This window comes from Littorina saxatilis, linkage group LG2 (assembly GCF_037325665.1).
Source record: "Littorina saxatilis isolate snail1 linkage group LG2, US_GU_Lsax_2.0, whole genome shotgun sequence".
Lineage (NCBI taxonomy): Eukaryota > Metazoa > Mollusca > Gastropoda > Littorinimorpha > Littorinidae > Littorina > Littorina saxatilis.
In genome coordinates this window covers 24,640,889-24,667,621 of record NC_090246.1, presented here as the reverse complement: position 1 = coordinate 24,667,621, position 26,733 = coordinate 24,640,889, and the positions used below count along the sequence as shown (strand labels likewise).

General features: G+C 42.3%; 1 protein-coding gene across 5 annotated transcripts in view; it reads right to left on the bottom strand.

The window, feature by feature from the left end:
- Positions 1–8,298, bottom strand: part of LOC138958556 (phosphoinositide 3-kinase adapter protein 1-like) — a 33,685-nt gene extending 25,387 nt beyond the window's left edge. For all 5 annotated transcript variants that reach the window (XM_070329754.1, XM_070329756.1, XM_070329757.1 and 2 more), the window contains exon 1: positions 7,619–8,298. In XM_070329754.1, coding sequence (XP_070185855.1) covers positions 7,619–7,825 — 207 coding nt within the window. In that variant the 5' untranslated portion in view covers positions 7,826–8,298. The remainder of the gene's footprint in view (positions 1–7,618) is intronic.
- Between the last annotated feature and the right edge of the window lie 18,435 nt (positions 8,299–26,733).

Genomic DNA, 26,733 nt, shown 5'->3' with positions numbered 1-26,733 from the left:
GTGATCAGTGGGAAGCAGTATCAGCACTTTGTTACCTGGTGTAAACTTCCTGTTTACGGCCTTGCGGTCGTAGTAGTGCTTTCCACTATCCTGAGACTTTCTCAAGTTTTCTCTCGCAATCTCGAGAGTCTCCTCCAGTTTCTCTCGCAACTCGAACACGTACTGGTAACTGTTCTTCACTTCAGGTGTGTCCACATCTTTCGTCCACAATTCCTTTAGTATTTGCATCGGGCCTCTCACGGTCCGCCCGTACATCAGCTCGAACGGGGAGAATCCAGTGGACTCTTGTGGCACCTCCCTGTATGCAAACAGCAAGGCATTGATGTAGCGATGCCACTGCTTTGGCTGCTCACTGCATAGTTTCTTCAGCATGGACTTCAGCGTCGCATTGAATTTTTCTACCAGCCCATTGCACATCGGGTGATAGGGTGTCGTAGTCAAGTGACGAATGCTCAGCAGCCTGTTGACCTCTTCCATGCATTCAGAGACAAACTGTGTCCCCAGGTCTGTGAGGATCTCTTCAGGAACCCCAATTCTGCTGAAAATGTCCACAAGTGCCTCGGCTACAGTCTCGGTGTCAATTTTCTTCAGAGGCACGGCTTCTGGGTACCTGGTTGCATAGTCTACCAGGGTCAGTACCCAACGATGACCCGCTTCACTTGGCGGTTTGATCTCGCCGATGAGGTCAATGGCCACCCTCTTGAAAGGTCGGTCGATCAAAGGCATCTTCTGCAACGGCACTTTCGGGACCCTTCCTCGAGGTATGGTTTTCTGGCAAATATCACACGATCGGCAGAATCGAGTCACATCTGCATGCAGTCCTGGCCAGTAAAACGCAGCCTGGATTCTGTCCGATGTCTTCTTGACCCCCAGGTGACCTCCCATAATAGAGTCGTGGGCCACCTCCATCACCTGGCGCCTAAGTGGTTGAGGCACCAGAACTTGACGTAATGGCTTCCCACCGTTGACTCTCGGGTGCTGGAACACTCTGTACAGGATCTTGGCCTTTACTTCAAAGTGCACAGTGCCTTCGCCCTTAGTCATCACCTTGACAGGACGACTCCTGTACTTTGTCAAGGTCAAATCAGCTTCCTGTAGCTGAATCAGCTGATCCCTGTCCACGACAGCAGTTGCAGAACTGTTGGTGACCCTGAGTGGCGTAGTTGTTTTGTCCTTCTTCGCCTGGGCTCTGGTCGTCACAGCGCTTACAACCTGCGGCTGGTCGCGGCGATGCACAGTTGCTCTGTCATCTCGTAACAGTTCGCTGATATCTTCATTCGCGAATGGCAGTGGGTCTTCCTCCTCAACAGCAGGCTGAGCTGCGCCCATTCTCCATTCGACATCAGGGTCATCAGGACGTCTCGCACCCCCAATGTTCCCAATTAGTAGATCGTACAAGGGCTTCTTCAGGCAGACGGCCTCAACTTCACCGGTGAAGTATGGAGTATCGATCTGGATTTTTACCACTGGTGCCTTCACGCATTTGCTGTCAGCCATGAGCGTCCACTTGAAGTCACCAGTGAATTTCTCTGTTGGCACCAGATCCTCTTTGACAATGACTCCATTGCAGCCCGAATCTCTGAGAACAGTCACTTCCTGCTTCTCAACAAATCCCTTCGACACGGGCATGTTCGACACTGACACAGCTGCGCTGGCGACGACAGAGATTGACCTGCCATTGGCGAGTAGAAGCTGGCCATCAGATATACATTCTTCCACGTCCGATGGTGTATCCACTTGCTCGGCAGCCCTTAGGAGTATGACGCTGCTCGCACATACTTGTTGGTTCGAGCCACTCGTTTGCCTCTTGTTGTCGTAATATCTCCGTCGATGTTCTTGCGCTTTGTCATTGACATGTCCGTTATTTTTCTTTTGGGGACAGTTGGCGACTCGGTGGCCCTTGGCATTGCAATGGAAACACGTTATGTTCTGCCCTTCATTGGATGATGGTGCGGACTCAGTTTGTCCCTTGGCAGGTTGGTTTCCCTGGTTCCCACTCTTCTGGAAAGGTTTCGATGACTTTGACGTCCCCAGGGTCCTTCCATGAGCAATGAGATAACGCTCAGCAGCATCAGTAATGTCCTTCAAACCCCGCAGTTTTTGCTCTTCCAAGCGGGTCGCCAGGTCCTTCGGGCAGGCATTAAGGAACTGCTCCTTCACGATCAAGTCCCGCAGACTCTCGTATGACTGCTCTTCACCTGATAACTCCACCCACTTCTGCAGGTATGACGACAGGCGCTCCACAAACTGGCTCGGTGTTTCTCCAGACAATGGCTGGCATTCGCGGAAGCGTTGACGGTAGCCCCTTTCAGTGAAGTTGTAGCAACGCAACAGAGCTTCCTTCAGTACATCATAGTCTCTGGCGTCATCATTTGAGAGTCTAGTGTAGACCTCAAGTGCTGCCCCAGTCAAATGTGCGCTGAGTTGAATCGCCCAGTCGTCGCGCTGCCATCTAGCACTCTCAGCGAACCTCTCAAATCTTGCAAGGTAGCAGTCGATCTGGTCCTTCCCGTCAGCGAATGCTGGAAGTTTCGGTGCCCTGTGTAACATTTGCTGCTGGTTATCTCTTTGGCGTGGTGCCTCGTGCTCACTTTGAACACGCACCATTTCTGTCTGAAGCTCTAAGCGTTTCGTCTCCATTTCTATCTGGAGCTCTAAGCGTTTCAGCTCAATTTGCCTTTCTTCACGCTGTGCTTCTCTTTCTCTTTCTTCACGCTGCGCTTGTCTTTCTTTATCTTCACGCTGCGCTTGTCTTTCTTCACGCTGCGCTTGTCTTTCTTCACGCTCACGCTGCGCTTGTCTTTCTTCACGCTGCGCCAGCAGTCGTGTCTGGGACTCGACGAACTCCGTCAGCTGCTTGCCTTTCAGTCCCAGTTCAACTCCTTTTGCCCAGAACTCAGCCATTCTGGTCTTTTCCGGTGCGTTCGTCTGTATTCTGTCACAGCCACGAACGTAGACGAATGTAGTCTTCTAAAAGAACACAGTCTCTACTGCACCTCCGATGCTTCTTTTGTCGCTGTTCACCTTCGTGGACGCAGGCTGCCACCCTCCTCGTCTAACGTGACGGCGCACTCTGCTCACGATACGTACACGACGTACCTCAGTCGTATTTCGTAGTATTAATGCACTAGCTCCGCGACGAAGTCCGTCTCGTCCAAACGGCAGCTAACCTCTGTAATCCCGATACACTCCGGCGTCGCTCACCGTACCGAGCTGCGGCGATTACCAAACTCTTCACCAGTCACACCGAATCCACGGTTCCGTAGTCTCAATACTGATCCCTCAGGATACACCCGATTGATGGCTACCTCCTGTGACTGTCTTGACACTGGTCCTTGTTGCTGGAAAACCCTTGGCGTTAAACGTAGATCCTTGGCTTGGCCCCCAATTGTTACACGACACTTGAGATTGCCACAAGTTCTCAAACGTCGTATAGTTGTGTTCTTTTATTCTACGTCGCCCGTCTTCGCAGCAACAGAAAACAAGTTCGAGGATTTATTTAGCATTCCATACATACAACTGCACATCGTAGCAGAACTCAAATAGAAGCTTTTTTAACATTCAAATCGCGCTGGCATATATAGTAAATACTCAATCTCGAGAATATTCCAGACCGAACATGATACAACTACATTATATGCGAACCGCCCATGGACTAGAATGGTGACGTTCTCTGTGACGTACATCAAAAGGTGCCGACGCCCTTAATCCGATCGAACGCCACGAACTCACACTAAAACAGCATGGTAAACAACTTGTTTTGACAGGACTAGAAAGTTCACCTGCATTCTCGTCCAAGCATAAATATTGTGTTTACAAAATATAATATCGGTACCTTCCCACAAAGTACAAATAAGTCAACTACATGCAACACACAAAACTGAACCAAAGCTCAGCAACGGTAGCGTTTCCTAACAACCACACAACTGACGAATAAGTTCTTGGCAGTTCACTCGCCTTGGTAATTACACTGAGTCATCTCAGGAGAACAGCGGGAAGCGCAGACTGAAGACGTCTTGCGATGAGTCGTACGCTTATCAGACTACCGTAGCGTAGATATACTGAGATTCAGTAGTCTTAGTTGATCTTTGTCTCTCACTGAGTATGCGGGATAAAGGGTGCTATAACATGTTATGTTATATGAAGTCTTATCTATTTATGCCGTGTGAGATGGAATTTTTTTACACAATATATACATCACGCATTCACATCGACCAGCAGATCGCAGCCATTTCGGCGCACATCCTACTTTTCACGGCCTATTATTCCAAGTTACACGGGTATTTTGGTGGAAATTTTTTTCTATGCCTAACAACTGATTTTGCCAGGAAAGACCCTTTTGTCAATCGTGGGATCTTTAACGTGCACACCCCAATAAGTGTACACGAAGGGACCTCGGTTTTTTGTCTCATCCGAAAGACTAGCACTTGAGCCCACCACCTAGGTTAGCAAAGGGGGGAGAAAATTGCTAACGCCCTGACCCAGGGTCGAACTCGCAACCTCTCGCTTCCGAGCGCAAGTGCGTTACCACTCGCCCACCGAGTCCTTATACATATTTATATATTATACACATACTTCAGTATTCGCAGCATGACAGCCAATGCAATGTAAAGAGGTCTATCCCAGACCAGGAAGGACTAAGGAGCCGCAAAAGGGGAGGCGGTCAATCAGACCAGGAAGGACTAAGGAGCCGCAAAAGGACAGGCGGTCAATCAGACCAGGAAGGACTAAGGAGCCGCAAAAGGACAGGCAGTCAATCAGACCAGGAAGGACTAAGGAGCCGCAAAAGGACAGGCGGTCAATCAGACCAGGAAGGACTAAGGAGCCGCAAAAGGACAGGCGGTCAATCAGACCAGGAAGGACTAAGGAGCCGCAAAAGGACAGGCGGTCAATCAGACCAGGAAGGACTAAGGAGCCGCAAAAGGGCAGGCGGTCAATCAGACCAGGAAGGACTAAGGAGCCGCAAAAGGACAGGCGGTCAATCAGACCAGGAAGGACTAAGGAGCCGCAAAAGGACAGGCGGTCAATCAGTCTAAGAAGGTCAAAGTTCTCAGCATTGCCAAACGGCAGCTCTGAGTGTATTTCAGCTACGGAGTACTTCTTATCTGTTAGCGTAAGTGGTTTAACACAAGCTTTTAGATGACTGACAATAAGCTATGTTAAGAAATTTCGCGACTTAATGGCACAATCCTTCTCGTGAAAATAGTTCTAATCACTATCTCAGATCTGCTTCAAAACAGTTGGGTTTTTTTAATTAGTGAAATTATTTCTTTGAAAAGCGGCAACCACAGTAGTGACTTACAAGAAATCAGTTCATAAAAAAATATCCCACTCTGCAGAGAAATGAGACAGGGTGTTGATTTTGTGTACGTGTCCAAGGGGTTGGATAGTCTTATCCCATGTAAAAGCCTGGCCAGAGCAGTCAGAGATGGTGAGCCGAATTGTTTACAAGGACGGGAACTGAGGAGGTCCGTCCTGTGACTTGACAGCTTACTTGATCCCAGCGGCTCTCGCCACAGGCACAGAACATTGTTTGATGCATATCTATGTGAGCATTTTTCCTGTCCTGTGTCGGCTTCTTAATTGTTTATCCGGCCACGACAGCTTCTTTTTCAGTTTAACTCAGTCGGGTTTGTATGTATTGTGAAAGAGTAAATAGGACAAATAATCCACACTTGCTCCGTGGGTATATATATATTTCAGACACACCCCTCGCGGCTAGTGTCACGTTTTGGTCCGTGGATTGTATGTCTCATAAAAAGCAAAGGTATTCACTCTTTCACAGCCCGTACGAGACAAACCAGACAGAGTTATTTCCGGAATTCGTCACCCTTAGGCTGGTTGTCGCGACATATGTCGCGCTACTTTACTACGTATACTGTCACCTGGTTGTCACGACATATGTCGCGCTACTGGCTGAGTCTGTTTGGTCGGTTCCGATTACCTCCCATGGATGCGAAAACCTATATGACTGTTTTTGGTTATTTTTCTCTCTGTTCATTCACCAGTGGCTATGTAACATGTGTTACAGAATTGCACCAGTGTAAGGGTTAAGCTGTAGGGGGCGAATTCGTTCACTGGTACCCGTTACGGGCAAACCCGCAACTGCATGGCGACTACATAATGGGCGATGCCGGCATAACAAAGTCTTAGCGCATAACCACTTCATGTCCCAAATAGAAACTTATTCTGGGGACACAAATAGAAACTTACATACATACAATACATAACAAAATCCTTCACATAACGGGCGATCACGAATGTGTTATAGTTTTTCTGATTTTAGTCAAAACAACTGAACAGGTTTTCTTCTGCACTGATTTTTGTTGCGTCATCGAATATTTCTCTTGGGTAAATCGGTTCAATCCGAACTAATGTAACAAGGAGCTCGCATCAAGGATTGTCAAAAATAGTGTCGATCGTAATGAGTCTATGAGTGTCGCTAATAATGGTTACATAGCGTGGTCGTTCATTAAAGTTGAAGGTGATCGAATATGTGACCTTATCAGAAAATGTCCCCTGTAGTCTGCGACCACTGGCACTGAGAGTAAATTTTTAAGGTTTCAAGAGTTGTATTCGGCTGCATGCCCGTACGGCTTTGAAGCTCACAAAAGACAAGTAATTCACACATTGAGAAAATAAGAAACTTCACAGGCGACGAAATGAACACCACAACGAAATACAGAGAAATGAAAATAAGTATTGAAAACAAAACATCAGAGCAGTTCGTACATATGCATGTTTACAACTTCGTGCAGAAGAGACGAGAATTGTCATTACATAATACAGTGCCGACTAAGATCCCTGAAGTATTGCATCTTGATAGTAATTGTTAGTTAGTTAGTTAGTTAGTTAGTTAGTTAGTTAGTCTGGGACACAAAAACGCACATTTTGAGGTCGAAGCTAAGCCGAATCTTTCACTACTCCCGTGCGTACACACATCACCCACCACCACCTCCACAGCCCCCCCCCCCCCCCCACACACTCACACACACACCCACACACACCAAAAGAGATTTATGTTGAAATATATTTGTTTTTAATGTTATGATCATTACGCTTCCGCCGCCGCCGCCACCACCGCAGCCGCTGCCGACGACGACGACGACGACGACGACGACGTCGACGACGACGACGACGATGATGATGATGATGATGATGATGATGATGATGATGATGATGATGATGATGATGATGATGATGATGATGATGACGACGACGACGACGACGATGATGATGATGATGACGATGTCAATGACGATCAGTCATGATGATGATGATGATGATGATGATGATGATGATGATGATGATGATGATGATGATGATGACGACGACGACGACGACCATATGCGACGACGACCATATGCGACTACGACGACGACGATGATGATGATGATGATGATGATGATGATGATGATGATGATGATGATGATGATGATGATGATGATGATGATGAATAATGATGATGATGATGATGCACGATGATGATGATGATCAGTCATGAATGATGATGACAACGATGATGTTAATGATGCTGATGATGCGCTGATGCTCATTTATTTCTTTACTTGCTGGCTTGTGTGTTTGCTTTGCTACAATTTATGCTAATTGTACTCACTTGCTTTCGCTGTTGAGAGATGACGAGCATGGATGTGGATCTTGTCAGCTGCTTGCTTTTTCGCTTGATCATCTTGTCATACTTGTTACGCATCGTGGCGAACACGTTTTGCCCATAGCTCGATTTTCTGCGACCGTCATAGACTTCTTTGTCTTTGTCTTTCTTTTCACTGGATTTTTTTTTCTTTTCACACAAAGGGTTCCACATAATTTTTGATTAAAGCATTATTCTTCTTCGATTTTTAATTTCTTGTTGTCATTATTGTCCTCCAAATTCTGACACTGCTAGTGATACTCGATTTTCTCCTATCGTCACAGACTTCTTCGCTCTCAGGAAAATGTGTCACATGTTCACGCCAAGTTGTCCACATTATTAAGATTCTCCAAGGATGTTTTGCGTCTTTTTTCTTATTCTTTTTTTCACTTTTAAGACTGACGATACTACTCAATTTTCATCGACCGTCACCGGGTTCTTTTTTTTTTTAACTGGAATCTGTCACCTTTTCACTACAAGTGGTCCACATTATTATGATTAAAGCATCGTTCTACCTGGAAGTTCTATTTGTATTTTTGTCACTCTTTTCCTTCAAAAATCTGACACTACTAGTCTCCCTACTAAGTTTTGCTGCCTTTGGTTTCTGCATCTGATATTGAATGTGTTGGTATGTATACTTTGTTCGAAATGTTCGAACGTTTGCAAAAGTTAACATGGGATTTTCTTCCTCGTACGTATTTCCTGGTAGTGTGATAAAATATACGCAGCCCAGATCAAAGTATTCTAGTCTGCTAAAGCCAAAATTGGAAGGGAAGAGATCGTGCCTTTTATCGGAAGTGATGATACATTTAAACGAGGACATTATTATGACAATGGCGATTTAAAGGAGCTTCGCAGTTTGAGCTTAGTTCTGTGATGCGTATGTGTGTGTGTGTTTGCGTGTATGTGTGTGTGTGTGTGTGTGTGTGTGTGTTAGTGTGTGTGTGTGTACTTATGGATGCGTGCGTGTTCAGTTTGTGTTCGTGCGTGCCAGCCTGCCTGCGTGCGTGAGTGCCTGCGTGCATGTATCTGCGTGACAGTGTCTGGTTCGTTTGTTGTCTGTCGTTCAGTCTGAATATTTCTTTGTTTTTCTCTTTTCTAGTTCATCATGAACACGGGAATAACAGGATACCTTTTTATTTAAAAAAAATAACGGTGTGTGTAGGTTGCCCACGAGAGCATGGTAACCCGCCAGAACCAGTAAAACACGACCTACACTTAAAAAATAAAAAAATAAAAAATTAACAACGCAAAGCTTCTCTGAATGTTTATTGCCACAAGCTTAACCCCTTTAAACTGAAACAGCACGGCATATGAGTCGTTGGAGGAAAACCATTTGGCATGTGGCCAAGACCATTGATTATTGATTAGTATGTTTAGCTTCCTTGTCATCTTCGCTTCCACTGATTTCACTAAAGCACCGAGTGAAAACAATCGCGAACCTTATTCTCAATACCTACTCCCTCTGAATAGTAACTTCCCGCTTTTGCCCCTAGCACGACTTCCTAGACTTTTATCTTATTTTGTATAGAACCAGCAGTATGTGTGTGTGTGTGTGTGTGTGTGTGTGTGTGTGTGTGTGTGTGTGTGTGTGTGTGTGTGTGTGTGTGCGTGTGTGTGTTTGTGTGTGTGTGGTTTTTTGTGTGCGTGTGTGTGTGTGTTTGTTCGTGTGTGTGTGTGTGTGTGTGTGTGTGTGTGTGTGTGTGTGTGTGTATGTGTGTGAATAGTTTTTAAAATACATATTCCCCCCATAAGACATGCTCCCTATGATTGTCACAGTATCACCGGTCACAGAGGAACATGTCTTACAAAAATGAAATCATAAATTGCATCATTCAAATATCATTACGACGTGCACTTGAGGAAACCTTGGTTCAGAAAATTGATGTTTATCCACTCTTGCAATGCAAGTATCCTTTACTGTTTGTTAGAATAGCTAAGGACAACTATTGCAATGATGAGCACTGTGTATCAAAAGATAAGTGACAAATGATATGGACCCCTTTGAACATTAAGCACATACATGTGTATGTGTCTTGACGTTGTGGAGAGAGATAATGACAGTACAGCAGCTTGAGTCAGCAGGTAAATCTGTTCTGAACTGTCAGCCGCTTGGAACACTACGAACGTCATGCATCCATTGGTGCGATCGATAAAGACAAGAATTTGCATCGTTCACAGGAAATGACTTTTGTGGTTTTAAAGGCAATGACTTTCATGGTTTTAAAGAACCGGATTTTTCCGGTTTATTGTTTTCGTATTGACAATTGATCAACCACTTGTTTAGCTGACAATTTGGTCTCGTTATTGTTTGATTTTCCAATGACAATCGATAAGGGCGCTCTAACGCCACGTAAAAGTCTGGACAAATAGTGATTTGCGAAAAGGTTTACATCAGTTGGAAAGAATCGTGAATTCATCAACATCCTGCCCCCCCCCCCCCCCCGACCGCCCCCCCCCCTCCACCCTTCCCTTTTCTTGTCGTACAGGAAGGTTTCTGGTTTCCGCGTTTGACCTGTGATCAGTTAGCATATACGTTTCAACATAATTATCTACTGCATCAGGATCCAGCCACCGAACAATTGTTTTGTTTTTTGTTCAAGAGAAAGACTTTTTTCTGGTTTGTGTGTGTGACCAGAGATCAGAATCTTTATTTGGCCAAAACATTTGCTTCATAGTTATTACTGCAACAGCGTCCAGCCCCCCCCCCCCCCCCCCCAAACCAACCCACCCCTACCCCTCTCCCCTTCCACTAATTTGCTGGTTTTCTCTCCACCCCGCCCCCCCCCCCCCGGCCCCCAACCCAATTCAAATCATCATCTCCTTGTGCTTGTCTAACGCCTACACATACGTTGAACAATTTAATGTAACCCCTTTCATGAACTAGCGAGAACATTGATCATATTTTGAGCTCTTATTTTCATTTCCGACATAAACAATGAAGAATGATGCAAGTCAGCAAGTACTGACAATATAGCTTGTGTGACAACTCTTGACCATTGTTTGATAAATGACAATGTGGCGAAATGTTTCCCAATAAGGATTTTGTATGTATATACATTAACACCCACACACTCTTGAATAAGCAGACATGCGAGAAGTCACAGACACACAGACACTTGACAAGCACGAGCAGAATGTGTTGATTATTTTAAAGAATGATGTGGAGGAGGAGGAGGAGGAGGAGGAGGAGGAGGAGAAGGAGGAGGAGGAGGAGAAGGAGGAGGAGGAGGAGGAGGAGAAGGAAGAGGAAGAGGAGAAGGAGGAGGAGGAGGAGGAGGAGGAGGAAGTTGGTTGGTTGGTTTGTTGGTTGGTTGGTTGGTTGGTTGGTTGGTTGGTTGGTTATTATTGTTTATCGTCTCTTCAGCAGTGTTAATGCTATTCGATACCGATGCAAGTTTGTTTCCTGTGTCAGTTCACATGGTAACTTCGATGCTTAAAAACAATTTACAACCAGGTCTTTCACTGTAAAAAGAAAGTTCTAAAACGTCATCACTTTCACATTTTGTACTTCAAATCTTTTTAAAAATCTTCATCTCTTTCAAAAGTTAAAAATCTTGTCAGGGGGAACATCCCGGATGGCGGAGGAGGATAAAGTAAAGGAGGAGGAGGAGGAGGCATAACAGATAACAGCGCCATATACAATGGAATCTCCCATTTAAGACTCCCCTCTTTTAATCAAGACCTTCCTATTTTCAGACTTTCTGTTCATAGCCTCTGTCAATGTACCCCCATTTCAAGACTCCCTCCTTTTTAAGACCTGAATTTCACAGATTTCTGGAGGTCTTAAAAGGGGGGTTCCACTGTAACACTCCAACATGGAGTAGGAGTAGCAGGGGTCACAATAGATAGCATCGACGGCCTTGAACTCTGCAAACCGACCCACAATAAAGTATGATAGCGCACACATAATTATTATCTGCAAGAAAGAAGGGGGCACACACATGAGCGAAAGGCATTGTCCTGAAATGTCCTCCTTCCGTGTGTACACGCTCTTTCTTTTTACCCTGTCGGAGCCAGGAAGACGGTGTCATTTGTTACCCGTAAAATCTTCATTAAAAGAGGCCGACACAATTATCATTAACGGTGAACAAAAAATTATGACCTATATATAGGATCTATATGCACAGCTTAGCTTGCATTGATCGGCCTTTTGGACTCTCTGGTACTTTAATGTTTCTCTTAATTTAAAGAAATACAGAACATAAAAATGTAGATTGCTATCACAGGAGCTTGTATGAAAGCGCTGGTCGATCTACTCCTGTACCATGACAACGAGTAGTTCACTACAAGGAATATAACCATGGAAGCTGGCACTGCCGATTCGCTCAGTTTCAAGTTAATTTTTAAGTCGCTTATTGCACCCCCTTCCCGAACGCATGAGGCTCAGACACAAACAAAAATGACTAAGCTTTCACTTTAAGTAACAAACTCAAAACTAACACTCACCAACTTCGAGAAGTTGTCAAGAACGGGCGCTGTGTCAACACCACACCAAGCTGTCAAACGGGTAGTCGCAAAATCGAAAGTACCATTCCATAGTGTCTTTCAGCTCTTGAAAAGACCGGCAAACGCGTAGGCTGGTAACTGAGCTGCTGGCACGTACGCACGCACGCACGCACGCATGCACACACTGGCTGACGAACGACCCCCACCCACACACACAGACACACATAAAGCCCAATCTTCCTTTGAATATTTTGAGGAGAGGAATATTAATGTTTGCTTATAATACGTACATTATCAGAGAATCAAGCTTTTAGCCTGAATTCACACTCAGTGTTGAGGTGTGACTGGCATATTCACCTGCGAGGATTGCCTGTATCACCGGAAATGTCCGGTATTTTACCGGTTAGATACGAAAATATCGCAAATGAAAAGGTAAGGTGTTCCATTGTTTGCTTCAACTGACAGTTTTTCCCCTGCAAATATAACTGCTTTGTTTTGCCTTGTTTTGACTTTACCTGACATCATGTGACTGATTTATGATGATGCCATAGTTAAAGTGTCCTTCGCTGGTTACTTTTGACCAGTTTGTGAGATGTTTAGCGTGAACACTTGTCAAGTACAATCATGTACATAATTATTTTGCCACTCTAGCTTTGCTTGCCAAAACTGTGACTGTAATCAGCCTTTTCACATTTACAAAAAAATAATGACGTGATCTCGGTTGTGTGTTGTGTTTTTTTCTTGTTCTTTTCTGTACTCCATGCAGACACACGAGATGATAATATCTGTTGTTTTACGTCCTCACGTTGCAACCGTTAGGGGCATGTCAAGTTCCCGGATGTTACCCCGACTTTCGATACGCAGTTGTGTGCGTTAAGAGTGGTATCAGCCACTTGCACTTACTCAGTTACGGCAGAATTACCGAGGTCTTTCACGTGCCACTGTGGTGACACGGAGATGGGACATGGATACCGTATCTGAGTCTGCACATCAAGTTGACCCGTGTCCGTCCCGGGATTCGAACACGTGACCCTAAGATCACAAGTCCAGTGCTCCACCACCTGAGCTACCCGGCCCCCACACAAGATATCCCATGAGTATCCCATGGTATACAGGATGCAGGAAATAAAACGTTTTAAAAAGATTGTTTCAAATCAACAAAGTGTTAGACAATTAAATCGCTTTCCTGTCACACAGCCGCAAAGTCCTTGAAAGTTGTAGTTTATTAAATTAGTACATACAATAAAATAAATAGGATAATTTTAGACAGATGTGTCAAATATTCGTGTCAAAACAAAGGAAGGAAGGAAGGAAGGAAGGAAGGAAGGAAGGAAGGAAGGAAAGAAGGAAGGAAGGCCGATTGAAAGGAAGGTAAAAACAAAGAAAGGGAGAAAGAATCTAACCGTTAAATAAAGGATACACTGATAAATCAGTCAATTAATCAGACAGCCAGTCAATATATAAATAAATACATTAACTAATTAATCAAGTAATTAGTCAATTTAAAAACAATAATAACAAATCATATCAATACGTAAATGAACAGTTTTATAAATAAATAATCAAAATAGATAAATCGATAACCAAACATCTGTTTGAATTGCTACTCGCAATAAACAACTTAACATCTGGTGACAGTCTAAGTTTACCATCTAATGTAACTGAATAACAACTTAGAAATACTTCATGGCCATTGTTTTTTTAAACACCAGAAAGTGTTATCCCGCGGCTATCTTTCCTTGATAAACAGCAACAATAACAACAACAAAACAACAAGTGCACAAAACAAACCTTCCGGGTGAATTTAGTGAGCAAGCATCCGCGTTTGTTTGGTTCACGTGGTGTTGCGTGCGCTAACCACAAAGCGTGGAAAAAAACGCCGATGGCCTTTAGAAAATCGTCACAAGACATCAATAAACTTCCGTCTTGTTTGCATCCTGGAGCATTTAGCACAGCAACTAAGTAAACCAACATGTAAACAGTGTAGCTTGTTTTGGTATACCTCGAAAGAAATCTGAAAATCTTCAGACAAAAAAGAAACATAGTGGTCGGGTACTTTCAAGGATGCGCAATGTTTATCTCTCTTTAAAGCCCCAGTGTGTCTCACATGGTTTACAAAACGATTTAAATCTTCAAATGAAAAAAAGCAGTTCTAACACTTGCAATAATAGCATTTAATAGCATCAAATGAAACAGTTCGTTTGCATTGCTATTTAGCTCGCTTAAGCCACACACCAGATTTCGTGGTTTATCTAACCCCTGAGCCATCGTGAACCCGTGTGATCCACTTTCCTTTTTTTCACAATTTAGTCGGCAGTTTGTGATTTCAATGCAACAGGCTGTATCTGCAATAGCACGTTATTGTGTACCTCTAATTCTAAAACACAACAAACGGCTGCGAGTCACACGAAATTGTCGGCGACGGCTGGCTTCAAAGAAAGCGAGCGCTATGCAGAAAAATCGTCTGCTTTGAGACACGACCTTTCGTGACCCTGCTTCCGGCCTATCTTTTTTTTTAACTTTCAAAACTTCGAATTGTACTGATCTTGTCTTGCTGAAAAAAGAAATCTTTTATGATTTAAGAATGTTTGTGTTACGTACAAGCTGTCAATTTATTATTTAGATTTTAAAAGTTAGTTCTAGCGCCAAAACGAGGCGCCTGATTGCAGAACAGACGGTCCACAAAAATAAATTCTTTGAAAATTTCTCACTCTCGACAGAAATCAGCCAGGATGTTCCCGTTCGGTGAGCGTTCGGTGAGCGTTCAAATGAAAGGGTGTTTGTACTGTGTGTAAAAGCCTAACAGTATCTGTGATGGTTTACGGGAGGCTTACTGTGCCTTTAAAGGCATGTTGATACTGGCAAAATATTAAATCTGAATCACACGAACAACCACTGGTTCACACAAAAAGAAACAAACATGGTCGTTGTGAATTCGAGACTGATTATTGATATTCTTATTCTGCCTTTCTCTCTTTGATTAATAATCCGCGAACACTTATATCATTTTCTCCTTCATGTTATTGGATTGACAATCTTCTAATACGTACTACTCTCTCTTCATTTGAACAACAATCTTTTTACTTTTCTCCTGTTTCCTTTCAAGTCAAAAGAGAGAGAGAGAGAGAGAGAGAGAGAGAGAGAGAGAGAGAGAGAGAGAGAGAGAGAGAGAAACAGACAGACAGACAGACAGACAGACAGACAGAGACAGAGACAGAACGCACTTTAGTTTTAAATCTGTGCAACATTTTTTGTCTTTCAATCATACACACAATTCTCTGTCGAAGTATAATTTGTCTGCGTGGCAATACAAAACGATTTCAACACGACTATAAAACGAAATACGAATGCACCGAGTCACGCTTTTGGTGTTAAAACGGCGGCACGCGAGACTGAGAGCGTGACATATTCCATGACATAGATGTTGTGACAAGCGTGAGGGATTTTAGTGACGCAGTTGGTCACATGTGCTCCCTACGTCAACCTGTACTTTATCCCCTCCTGCTGTGTCTAATTCGTAACGCCGACCGTGAGACATAAAGGTCGCTATACCTATATACCTGTTTACTCCTTTGGCGGCACGACTTTGTAACAGTAACACGCACGCAGGTTTGGAAAGGTGGGATTTTTGGCTGTGTGGGAGTGAAGGAGAGAGAGAGAGAGAGAGAGAGAGAGAGAGAGAGAGAGAGAGAGAGAGAGAGAGAGAGAGAGAGAGACAGACAGACAGACAGAGAGAGAGAGAGAGAGAGAGAGAGAGAGAGAGAGAGACCCGCAAACTTCCAAGGACAAAATGAGTCAAACTTGGTTGAAACAAAAACTGATTATTTGGGCATAGTAACTACATTTGTAACAAAAAAAAAGTATCTTAGCTTTCTATAAAACTCTGGCTGTATAGCAGTAAAGAATGAAGGGATGTGCACAGTTTTCGACCCAAGAGTTGTATCGTGGACCGCACTTAATTACGATCTGCTTGAAGACAATGATTCATCAATTTACAAGGTTTACTGCGACGGTAATAGGATGAAGGATTCTTCGATCATCGGTCACCAAATTAACTTAATAAAATTTAGTTCAAAACATGCAATATGACTGTGTTTGAGTGGGACAAAAAAACACACATTAACACTGGCTCAGAATTACAAAGTTTGAGATTTTCTTCTCAAGAATATATTTGTTCGATGTTTCTGTCCATACTTTTATTTTAAATAAATTGCAAACAAGTGTGGGCAGAAATGTTTAATGACACATTTGGCCAATCATTCCTCAAAACTTCGTTATTTTCTAAACATCTCTGAACAAGTCGACGAAAGGGGGAAATGTGTACGAAGCTTGCGTTTGTCCCATGAAATGTCATTGTGGTCCAAGAAGATTTGTCGAAATCGTTAAAATAAATGGTAAAAACCCTGCTTTTTTGTTGTTGACACAATTGAATATCTATTTTAGATATACTTGTTTTGTTTTGATATTTTCACATGTGACCTTACAATTTTGAATTTGTTTATCAAAATGTCATATTTATTTGACAGATGCGGACTCTGCACTGACGAGTCGCACTTTGTTCTAACTGCGAAATGTGTATTGTTACTCACACACATGTGGCTCTTTGGTGTCAACTTCGCTTTTTCCCCCCCACAGTCTCATAAGGTACGTGCCGATCCAACCCTCCCACCCCACTCCAACAACCCTGTCCTGGTTATTTACTTTCAATTGTCAAAGTGACATTATAGCCCTTGTAAACATCATCAACTAAGATGTCAGATGTGGTGAGTCAAAACAATACCATCGTCACATGTCCTCGAAAAAGCCAAGTTGTTCTTGGCTCTTTGTTCTTTGTTCAGCGTGTCAAAACTCCCGGATACAGCAACTGAGTAGTCTATTCAGCGGAACCCCCTAACAAAGACATTTAAACATTCTCAGAAAAAAAATGTTAAAAACTAAAGGAGGGAGTCGTAGAATGGAGATGAATTTACAGAGGTTATACATGCGCAAAGAAAGTCTGAAAAATCCAGGTCTAAAAAGAAAAAAAGTCTTACATTGAGGAGTCTTTGGAGTTGAATGTATTTGCAGCTGCTTTATTCCCCCTTTCCAACCCCCCCCTCTCTCTCTCTCTCTCTCTCTCTCTCTCTCTCTCTCTCTAGTCTCTCTCACATCCTCAAACTAATGCCCCTCTCCCCCTCCCCCCCCCCCCCCCCCGCCCCTTCATCCATAAACACGCCCACCTCGCTAACGACCCTCGATCCGGTCAAGTGACTCAACTGAACTGACTTGAACCATGTCTCTTCATGTTGGGAGGCGGAGAGGGCGAGGGAAACAGGTCACTCGGAGGGTTGGGATAGGGTGGCTGTGGGTCGAAGTGTAGAGATTTGGGAAAGTTTATAGTTTGCACTGTCTCTTGTGACGCAGTAGTGTACTTTTTTAATTTTCGTTTTGCTTTCACTTTCGACGTTCGTTCATTTGTTTATTACATTTGTATATTCTTTTCAATAGTAGGGTAACAACTGCGCATCACAATTGTTCTAAATAATTGTAAGACGCAGCAATACTTTTTTTGTTTGTTAAAGCACCCGAAACTTACAGACCACTACAGTTCAGTGGTTTACAACGAACCCCGTCATCTGCTGTTAAAAGACACAATGGAAGAAAAACATGCATACACAAGGAAGTGAAGACTTCAAGTTGATTCGCGTGACAAAGGAAAGCATTTTGTCAACAGTGAAACGACAAATGTAAAGGGGGTTGAAAAGTTGGCAAACGTGCAAATGCTTCCTGTGTGCAGTGATTTATGGAAAACATACAGGTGGCGAACGGTATCATTGTCCATGTAAATCAGTTAACGAATTTGACTGCATATCGTCGTATTCTTCTTGGCGTTCGTTATGGTTTCAACTTCAGTCCAGTGTGGGTGCGGGAGACGAATTTGGGCTGTCTCAGTTTCTCGCACTGAAGTCCTGCCGATCCTCATGGAGCTTGGCTAGTATAGCTCTGCTGTGGGGATCACATATGGGGTGAATGTGGGCGGTATTTCTCCACTCCATTCGTGGTTACCCCAGATGCTACCCATATAGGACCCAGATCGGCTAACTTGGCCCCAGAAGACATGTGTAAAAAAGCATGGGACTGATATGGGGCTCACATGCGGTGCTGGTAGGGTAGTGGGGTTACCACGGGCAACACGGCATCTCTGTGTCCTTGAAGAAGGAAAATTCGACTGTTAAAAGAAGGGTAATCTTTTTGGGTATGTGCAAGACAGTTTACGTCTAAGAGTGTGCGGGTTATCAGGTATCACTGCTGCGTTTATCATTTTTGTTAATGGCTGTAGTTACCAGGTAAGTAAGCCAAGTAACAAGCAAACAAGCAAGCAAGAAAATCGACTTCGGAAAGGAAGAATAAAACAATCAAGCTGCCAACCGAGCAAGCAAGCAATTAAGCGACTTCTGACAAACAGGCTGACTGACGGACTTACTGTCTAATTTTGGACACGCCGGGCTATTGTGGCAAAACGAAGAAACTAACAAACAAACAAACAAACAAACAAACAAACAACCAACCAAACAAACAAACAAACAAACAACCAAACAAACAAACATACAAACAAACAAACAACCAACCAACCAAACAAACAAACAACCAAACAAACAAACAAACCAACAAACTAACAAACTAACATAAAAACAAGCACTAAACAAAAACAAGCAAGCAATCAAGCGGGCAGTCAGACAGGCAGACAGACAGAAAAAAACACCCAATCAAAACCAACACAAACAAAACTAAACAATACGCAACAAAACCAAACCAATACAAACCAAACCAGACTAAACACAGCCACAATTAATCTATACGTGGAGAAAAGCGACGGTCTTCCTTGATCACGTAAGCCTAAAAAAAGCACAATCAACAATGAATACCCAAGTCAATGAGATACGATAAGTACCATGTGAAGTATACTCTTTATCACGAAACATGCTGTGCTTGAACAATTCTGTTAACGAGACTGAGAGCCTCAAAGACTCAGGAAAAGCACCCTTCTGTTTTCGAGACTGCTTGAGTGCCTAGAAAAAAGCGAAGACTTGAGGACATTCAGTGTCCTGAATTCACACGCGAGATTAAACTTGAAACTGAGTGTTGTTTACGTCTTTCATTATCTGAATTTGCCTTTCAAAACCATGACATCAGCGAAAAGGTCATCGTCGTAAACTTGATATTGTCGTTTAATACCAGTGCTACAATAGGGCTTTTCTACAGACTTCTTACTGACAAAGCCAACAGCCTTTTCTAGTCATATTTTTTGTTGAAGGGAAAGGACCTTTTTACAGCAGTATAATACACACGTCCTAGTTAAATAGACGGAAAAGGTGTGATGTGATACTGAGAAAACACTTTTATTACATATACTTTTGCCAAGGGATCTCATGGAAAATATAATATCTGTATCACCGAACAGAATGAATCAATTTTGATTTATTTACGATTTAGTTGAGGAACATGTCTATAAACAATCTTCTTGTCGTGAGGTGAGATCAAGAGAGGTGTTGTTACCTGTTCACAGAAAATTAAAATATATCCGTGTTGACTCCGTTTTGAAAATATTACCCATATTATTTCAATTGTACATGTGTTTCTATACAATACATGAAGAAAATGCTCTTAAAATAAAGCAAGGACAGTAGTACTCTGAAGCAAAATAAATGCAGATTATTTCAAAATGACTGTGCCATCTGCAAGTATGAAAGCGTTTATGAAGTCAAGATACCATCAATATTGTAACCAGGGTTTGAAATGGTCATGCTTTAAGTTCTTTGACAGAAATATTGTGGTTCCTCGTGCATGACATGTTGATGTTTGTGTGTGGACGGAGAAGCGAATTGATGGCTATAGGTACAAATGTAACGACGGATGTTTTGTTTCACAACATTTTACTTTTAACAATGTGACGGCGTGTTATTTTAAAGCTAAGTTTGCCTAAGTATTGGAAAAGTACAAGGGGGGATTAGCAGAAGATAAGTTTGACCGCCTCTGGGAACCATATTCTAACCTGGTTTCATGAAAATTGTCCAGTACTAGGCTCTACTCCTCCTCCCTAATTCGTTAACAGTATCTTGATATATATTCTGTTGTAAACTTGAATCTTGTAGTAATCAATATTATTTAAGGGTCCAGTAGTTGTTGTAGTCAAACAGTCCTATACAGTGCATCTTTAACTTTCCCCCTCTCTCTCTCTATTTCTCTCTCTTTTCTAGATCATTCTTTTAGTATATATGTTGTATGTATGTATGTGGCGATGTGAACTGTGATGTAATGTATAATGTGTTGTAACAAAAAAAAACACACAAAAAAAGAATAATACAAATTAAAAAAATGTTTGCCTAAGTAAGTCAAAATATTAATAAATCAATAAATCAATAAATCAATAAATCAATAAATCAATCATTCACATTATTCCTAACTTGGTAGACACCAGGTTAAAATCTTTGTTGTTGCTTAAGACGTAATGTATGTACTATGCGGAACTGTACTGACCATTCGAATAGTAATACCATATCTGGTGACCGATCGTTCTAAATAATATGACACTATGTCCTTGCATTTTCAGTTTCGGAAGCCGCGAAGGTTTTGTTCATACATTTCCACAAACAGATGAAACGCAACAACGATATAATGACTCAGTTCAAACCCGAGCGGTTACACTTGCAAAAAACTAAAACTAAAAATAGAATAATAATAATAACAATAATAGTTTTAAAAACCCATACAAGTGTCCAAATGCTGGGCATGGTGTACGTACTCAGTGTATTGATGATATGGGCATTTAAAGTTTTTTCGTTTTGAACGGCGAACTAGATCAAACGCCAACAATGAATGGTTTGTTTTAATAGAAGGAGACTTCTTGGAGTATGAACAATTATGTAGCTATGAAATGAAGTACTGGAACTCCTCAAGATGAACATTCTTGAAAAGTCTTTGATTCGGAAAAAAGTTAGTTAATAACTAAAAACAAAATCACCAATAATAATAAAACAAAAGTAAATAGTAAATAAAATGAATAAATAAGTAAATAATAAATAAATAGACACATAAATAAATAACATTCTTCTTAAGTTGTGGACACTAGCTTAACATCTTTGTTGTTGCTTGAAACGTAATGTCCCTGGCACACTGACTACTCAAACAGTTATACCATGATCTGGTGACCGATCATTCTAAATGATATGACACTATACTCTGTCCATGCATTTTCAGTTTCGGAAGCAGTGAAGGGTTTGTTCATAAATTTCCCCAAACAGATCAAACACTCCCCTGGTATAATTACACAGTTCACGCCAGAGCGCTTACACTTGCAAAAAAACCCAAAAAACTAATCATAATCCAAGTGTCCACATTCTGGTCAGGGTACGTGAACTCAGTGTTTTGATCATATGGACATATTTATGTTTTATTTTGCTGACCTTAAACTCGAAAGGCGAGCTAGATCAAACGCCAACAATGACTTTTTTGTTTTAAGGAGACTTCCTGGAGTAGGTTTGTATACGTTCTTAAAGTAAGAAGGTTCGACATCAAAGAAGTTTGATGACTCAGATTCTTTTTCGGACAAAATATCAGTTTATACGTACTAACTTGTGATGAAATGTGAATCATGTGCATTTTACATTTTGAATGAATAGTTCAGCCATGAACATTTATGTGGGTATGAGATGTAGTACTGGAACTCATCCAGATGAAAATATGAATCACAAATTAAGCCCTTGATTCGGAGAAAGTAAGTTTGAATGTTCCTGTTTTCGTAATAGCACCTTGGGGCTATTACCTATACCAGTTTCACTGTCCCAGTTAGCAGATACAGTTAAAGTTCCAAAAGAAATGGGCTAATACCAACCCACACTGAGGAGAGGATTTATGATTTTCTTAGTCGGCGTGCACCATAACCCATGTGAAAAAGATGGAGATTCCTTACGAAAGTCAGTATGGACATAACTCACAAAACACAGATTTGGGTTTTTATCTTGATTTTCATTGTACCTACAATTGACAAAATTAAAAAAAATATATATATTTGCACAATACATTGTCCGTGCGATTCCAATTATACAAAAGCATAACTAACTGTAGACATACACTGATTTAGAGCCTTTTTGAAGATCTTTACAATAAATCCTGAACAGGTACCCTGTACCTGCTTATGTTCCAAAATTAAGAATCAAGAGTCAAACAAGGTTTGTTTTCATCTCTTTAAAAGCTGAAGCATCTTTCAAATATAGTGCAGATACCGAGTTCTCTGTGCTGAAGAGTTAATGTCATTAGATAGACATCCTGACCTCAGGTCAAAATGAGTTCGGCTCATTCTATCCCTGACAGGATGCCTTGGTTTTCCTTGTCTGGCGAGGAAATCGATTTTTTTTTTACATGTTTAGATCTTTTCGTAATGTGTTATGGATATAAGCAGATTCGCGATCGTCGCTAATGATTTTTCATGGTGTTGTGTAATTTTTAAATTACAAAGGAATTGATATGTAAGACAGTTTCAAGCGAGCTATTTTTCGAGGCTGTATTTACTATGCAAACAACTCTAAATATGGCAAAAGTGTCACGTGATAATCAACCGTTTGGTTTCGGCGCTCGCTGGAGCAGACGATTTTTTCTGACAGTGATGCAACCATATATTACGGTCTCCTTCCGGCAGCAGTCCCAAAATTTCGACTTGTTTTGACCTTAGAACGTTGTCTTTATCATAAATGTGAAGAATAGAACGGAGATCACTGTTGAAGTCGGCCAATCTGCAATCATTATTGTCTTGCGAACACTGCTCGCGAACAACATATGGGAGATAACTCTGTATTCTTGTTTTGATAGATTCGCGTAGGACTTTAGCGTCCCGGCGGTCAGAGAGATAACTGGCGATAGCCGAATGATTAGATAGACGCATAGTAATCATTGTCTTCTGATCATGTCATTCTTCCCCATTCAATCAGTTCGTTATGATTACTTTCAATGCTATCTTATCCAAAACAAATCAAACAGATTAACATGCACAGGGATTCATAGACGATGCTGACAGTAATGCTAAAAATACGGAGGGGAATTTAACCAGTGAAACATTATTCATGACAGTTTCTACAAGGAACTTAGTCGATAAATATCGACAGGGGGCCGACAAATGGTTTAAATGGGAAATGTGTGTATATGGGTGTGGGTTTGAAACAAACAAACAAACCAACCCATGTGAACCCCGGGCCGCAGGCCTTCGATGTAGTGATTGAAAAAAAAAGGATGTTCTCAAATGGTTCAATTCTCATTTGGTCTGATTCTCAAATGGTACCGGTATACTCCCCCCCCCCCCCTGGCCGCAAGCCTACACTGACCTTCTTCCCAGGGGTCATTGACCCAGTTTTAGCTATGAGAGGTGGTTCGCCCAGAGGCTGTAGAGTATACTGGGGCGGTCTCTTTGATGTCTTGAGAGGAAACTTGGCCAGGGTAGTACATGCACCAGAACTGGTGGACACCAAGGACAAACATGAAATCGAAGCAGTTTGCTTTCAGAGAGAACGGTCGTCAGCAACTCAAACTTCTCTGTTTTCTTTTTTTTTTTAAATCTGACTGTCTTTGTGGCCCCCTGACTCCGCCCCCCTCCCTCTGTAAGGACCCCCCTCCACAAGGACCGATTTTTGTCAACATTTTAAAGGTCGCTAGAGAGGGGTTCCACTGTATGACCTAACCGCTACTGGCAGACGGCCTCAATCTTCACGCGCAAAGACGAGATTAATAGGTGCTCGGTTTTGGTATTTTGAATTACATTACATTAAACCTTTGTTGGGTTTCATGGTCATGGCAACAGCCATAATAATATTACATGATGTATAATATCATATTTCAGCATATGTGAATTACATGTCATCATACTAAACTGTCATACATTTTTATTCCTACATTATTGTGATTGATCACAACCAAACCTACTATCATTGGACACATCCAAATGCAAGCGCCTGTTCTTGACAATTTCCCTCTAATCTAAATATAAAATCAGTGCAATTTCCTGGGTCGGGCTTTGCCACAGACACTCACGGTTTGGCCTGTAGGTAAAATGTACAATGTATTTTCTGATTTGTGCACAAAAGCTTTTTTTCTTTTTTCTTTTTTTTAACATAACAATGTTTAATGTCACTGTATGTTTAAAAGACCATGGTCATATTTGTAAAAAAAATGTTAAATTAGAAAATAAATAACATTTTGGTTCATGATTTTTCCTACACCTGTGCTAAAAATAAGAAATAAAAATGTCGGGTATATAAGTCACTCAAATACAGCTAGGTATGAATGGCTCGGTTTGAGTTTGTTGCAGTTGACCCTGCACAATGCGACATATCATGTTTTTGTTGAACAATTTTGACGTCACCCCTCCCATAGGGTGACGTATTTCACAACTTCCTGTGTTACACAAACTCTGTGATGACCAATTTTGACGTCACCCCTCCCATAGGGTGACGGATTTCACAACTTTCTACAGATGAACAATTTTGACGTCACCCCTCCCATAGGGTGACGGATGTCACAACTTCCTGTGTACACAAACTGATGACGTATTTCACAACAAAATGGCGCTGCCCATGGTCAACCTCGAAACTATCCGTATAGAATGGGGGCGTCCTCGCCCCCATAATGAGTATGTTCCTGCTACAACGTGGTCAATTACAGCTTTACATTGTAACGCAGACACACACACACACACACACACACACACACGCACGAACGCACACATATACACACACACACACACGCACGCACACACACTGACACACACACATACACACACACGCACACACACTCACACACACACATACACACACACGCACGTGGCACACACACACGCACACACACACACACACACACAAATCGTCCATCCCCACCCTACCCCCTCCCCTTTACACACACATTCCTATACAACACGTACATACTTATCACGCTCACAGAAACCGAAACAGACACAGATACACGCAGACACTGAGAGACATCCCTAGATCCCTACACACATACTTCAATGTGCCCACCCCCTCCCCGCTTTTCTCCCCACCCCCTTTCTCTGACCTCATCCCTATCGCCTACCCCCAGGTTCGTGACCTCGGAACATTGTCAGTATGTAGAACAAGGAAGTTTACGGAAGGTCGTAGCTAGGTACTCAGACAAACACTTTTCATGCATATTGCGCGAGCGCTTGCATGCTACGATCTTTTCCGCGTGCAATATCATGTTCACCGCAACACATCTGGCTTTTACATGTCAGAAGAGGATTCTTCAACTTGATCACATACCAAAAACCAGCAGCCCGGCTGCGTTCTGCGAAGGATAGAATTCTTTTGCCGAATTGATTAAGCAGGTGTCGCTTTCAAAAATTAAGTCAACAAGAAATTCCCAGGCAACACTGAAAGCAGGCAGGCTGATGGATTTACTTGGCATGTGGTTTTAAAAGCTGAAGGATGTTTTATATCCCGTGAAAAAGCCTGAAGATATATATTTTTTATGAACACGATCACTTATACGATAAAGAATGTATCTTTAAGTGTCTCTTGGGTAGCTGTTCAGTGCCATTTCACAACACACGACAGTTTATACATGTAGGTTCCTCTCAGTGCCTAAAGCATAACGATAGTCTTGTTGTTTGCGCTGCTTCGTTACACGCTAGCTGCAAGAACAAAATAGCATGCCGATTGTTTCAAATTAATTGTTTGTTTTACCTCTCACCGAGTTTGCTAGAGGGGGAAGGTCGAATGAATGTTACTCGGCTCAGGGGCGAACCAGTTCGTTTTATGGGGGGGGGGGGGGGGGGTCCAAAAGTATATTGTGAAGATATGGGTGTGAAGGCGCGAAGCGCCGAGTCGACGGCGCGAAGCGCTGAGTCGACGGCGCGAAGCGCCTAGCTTGCTAGGGGGGTCCGGGGGCATGCTCTTCCGGAAAATTTTGAAAAAAAGGATGCAAAATGGTGCAATCTGGTGCATTCTGAGGAGGATCATTACCAGTTTCAGGCAGCAGATTTTGTCACTGATTAATACCCCAAAAATTGAAACTCAACCCAAAAAAACACACAAAATTTTTTTTAATTTTTCGGCCGGAAACCCCAGAACCCCCCCCCCCCCCCCCCCCCCCTCGTCCGCCCCTGACTCTTATATAGTTTCCTTTACTTCTTCATCGGAACAGGTGGTAAAAGTACACTGGACAGAATTGGGGTTGAGTAGCCTGCAGAACCGTTTGAACAAAGAGGGGAAGAAATTAACATTTAAATCTCTCTCTCTCTCTCTCTCTCTCTCTCTCTCTCTCTCTCTCTCTCTCTCTCTCTCTCTCTCTCTCTCTCTCTCTCTCTCTCTCTCTCTCTCTCTCTCTCTCTTTGTTCACAGCTTTGTTGCGTCAGTACAATCTACTCTATAATTCTTAACTCATGTTAAATGAACTTACATTTTTCATTTAAGCAATGTATTGTATGTAAATTGATGATATGTTCTTACTTTCATTTTATTATAATCATGTAGCAGTAGTTTTCTTTACTTGCTTATTCTTTAGCAATTTTAGACTAGTCCCTCTTTAGGGCGAGGGCCAGATGTAAAAAAGCAGATCACTGCTTACTCTATTACCCTCGTTAAATAAAGAAT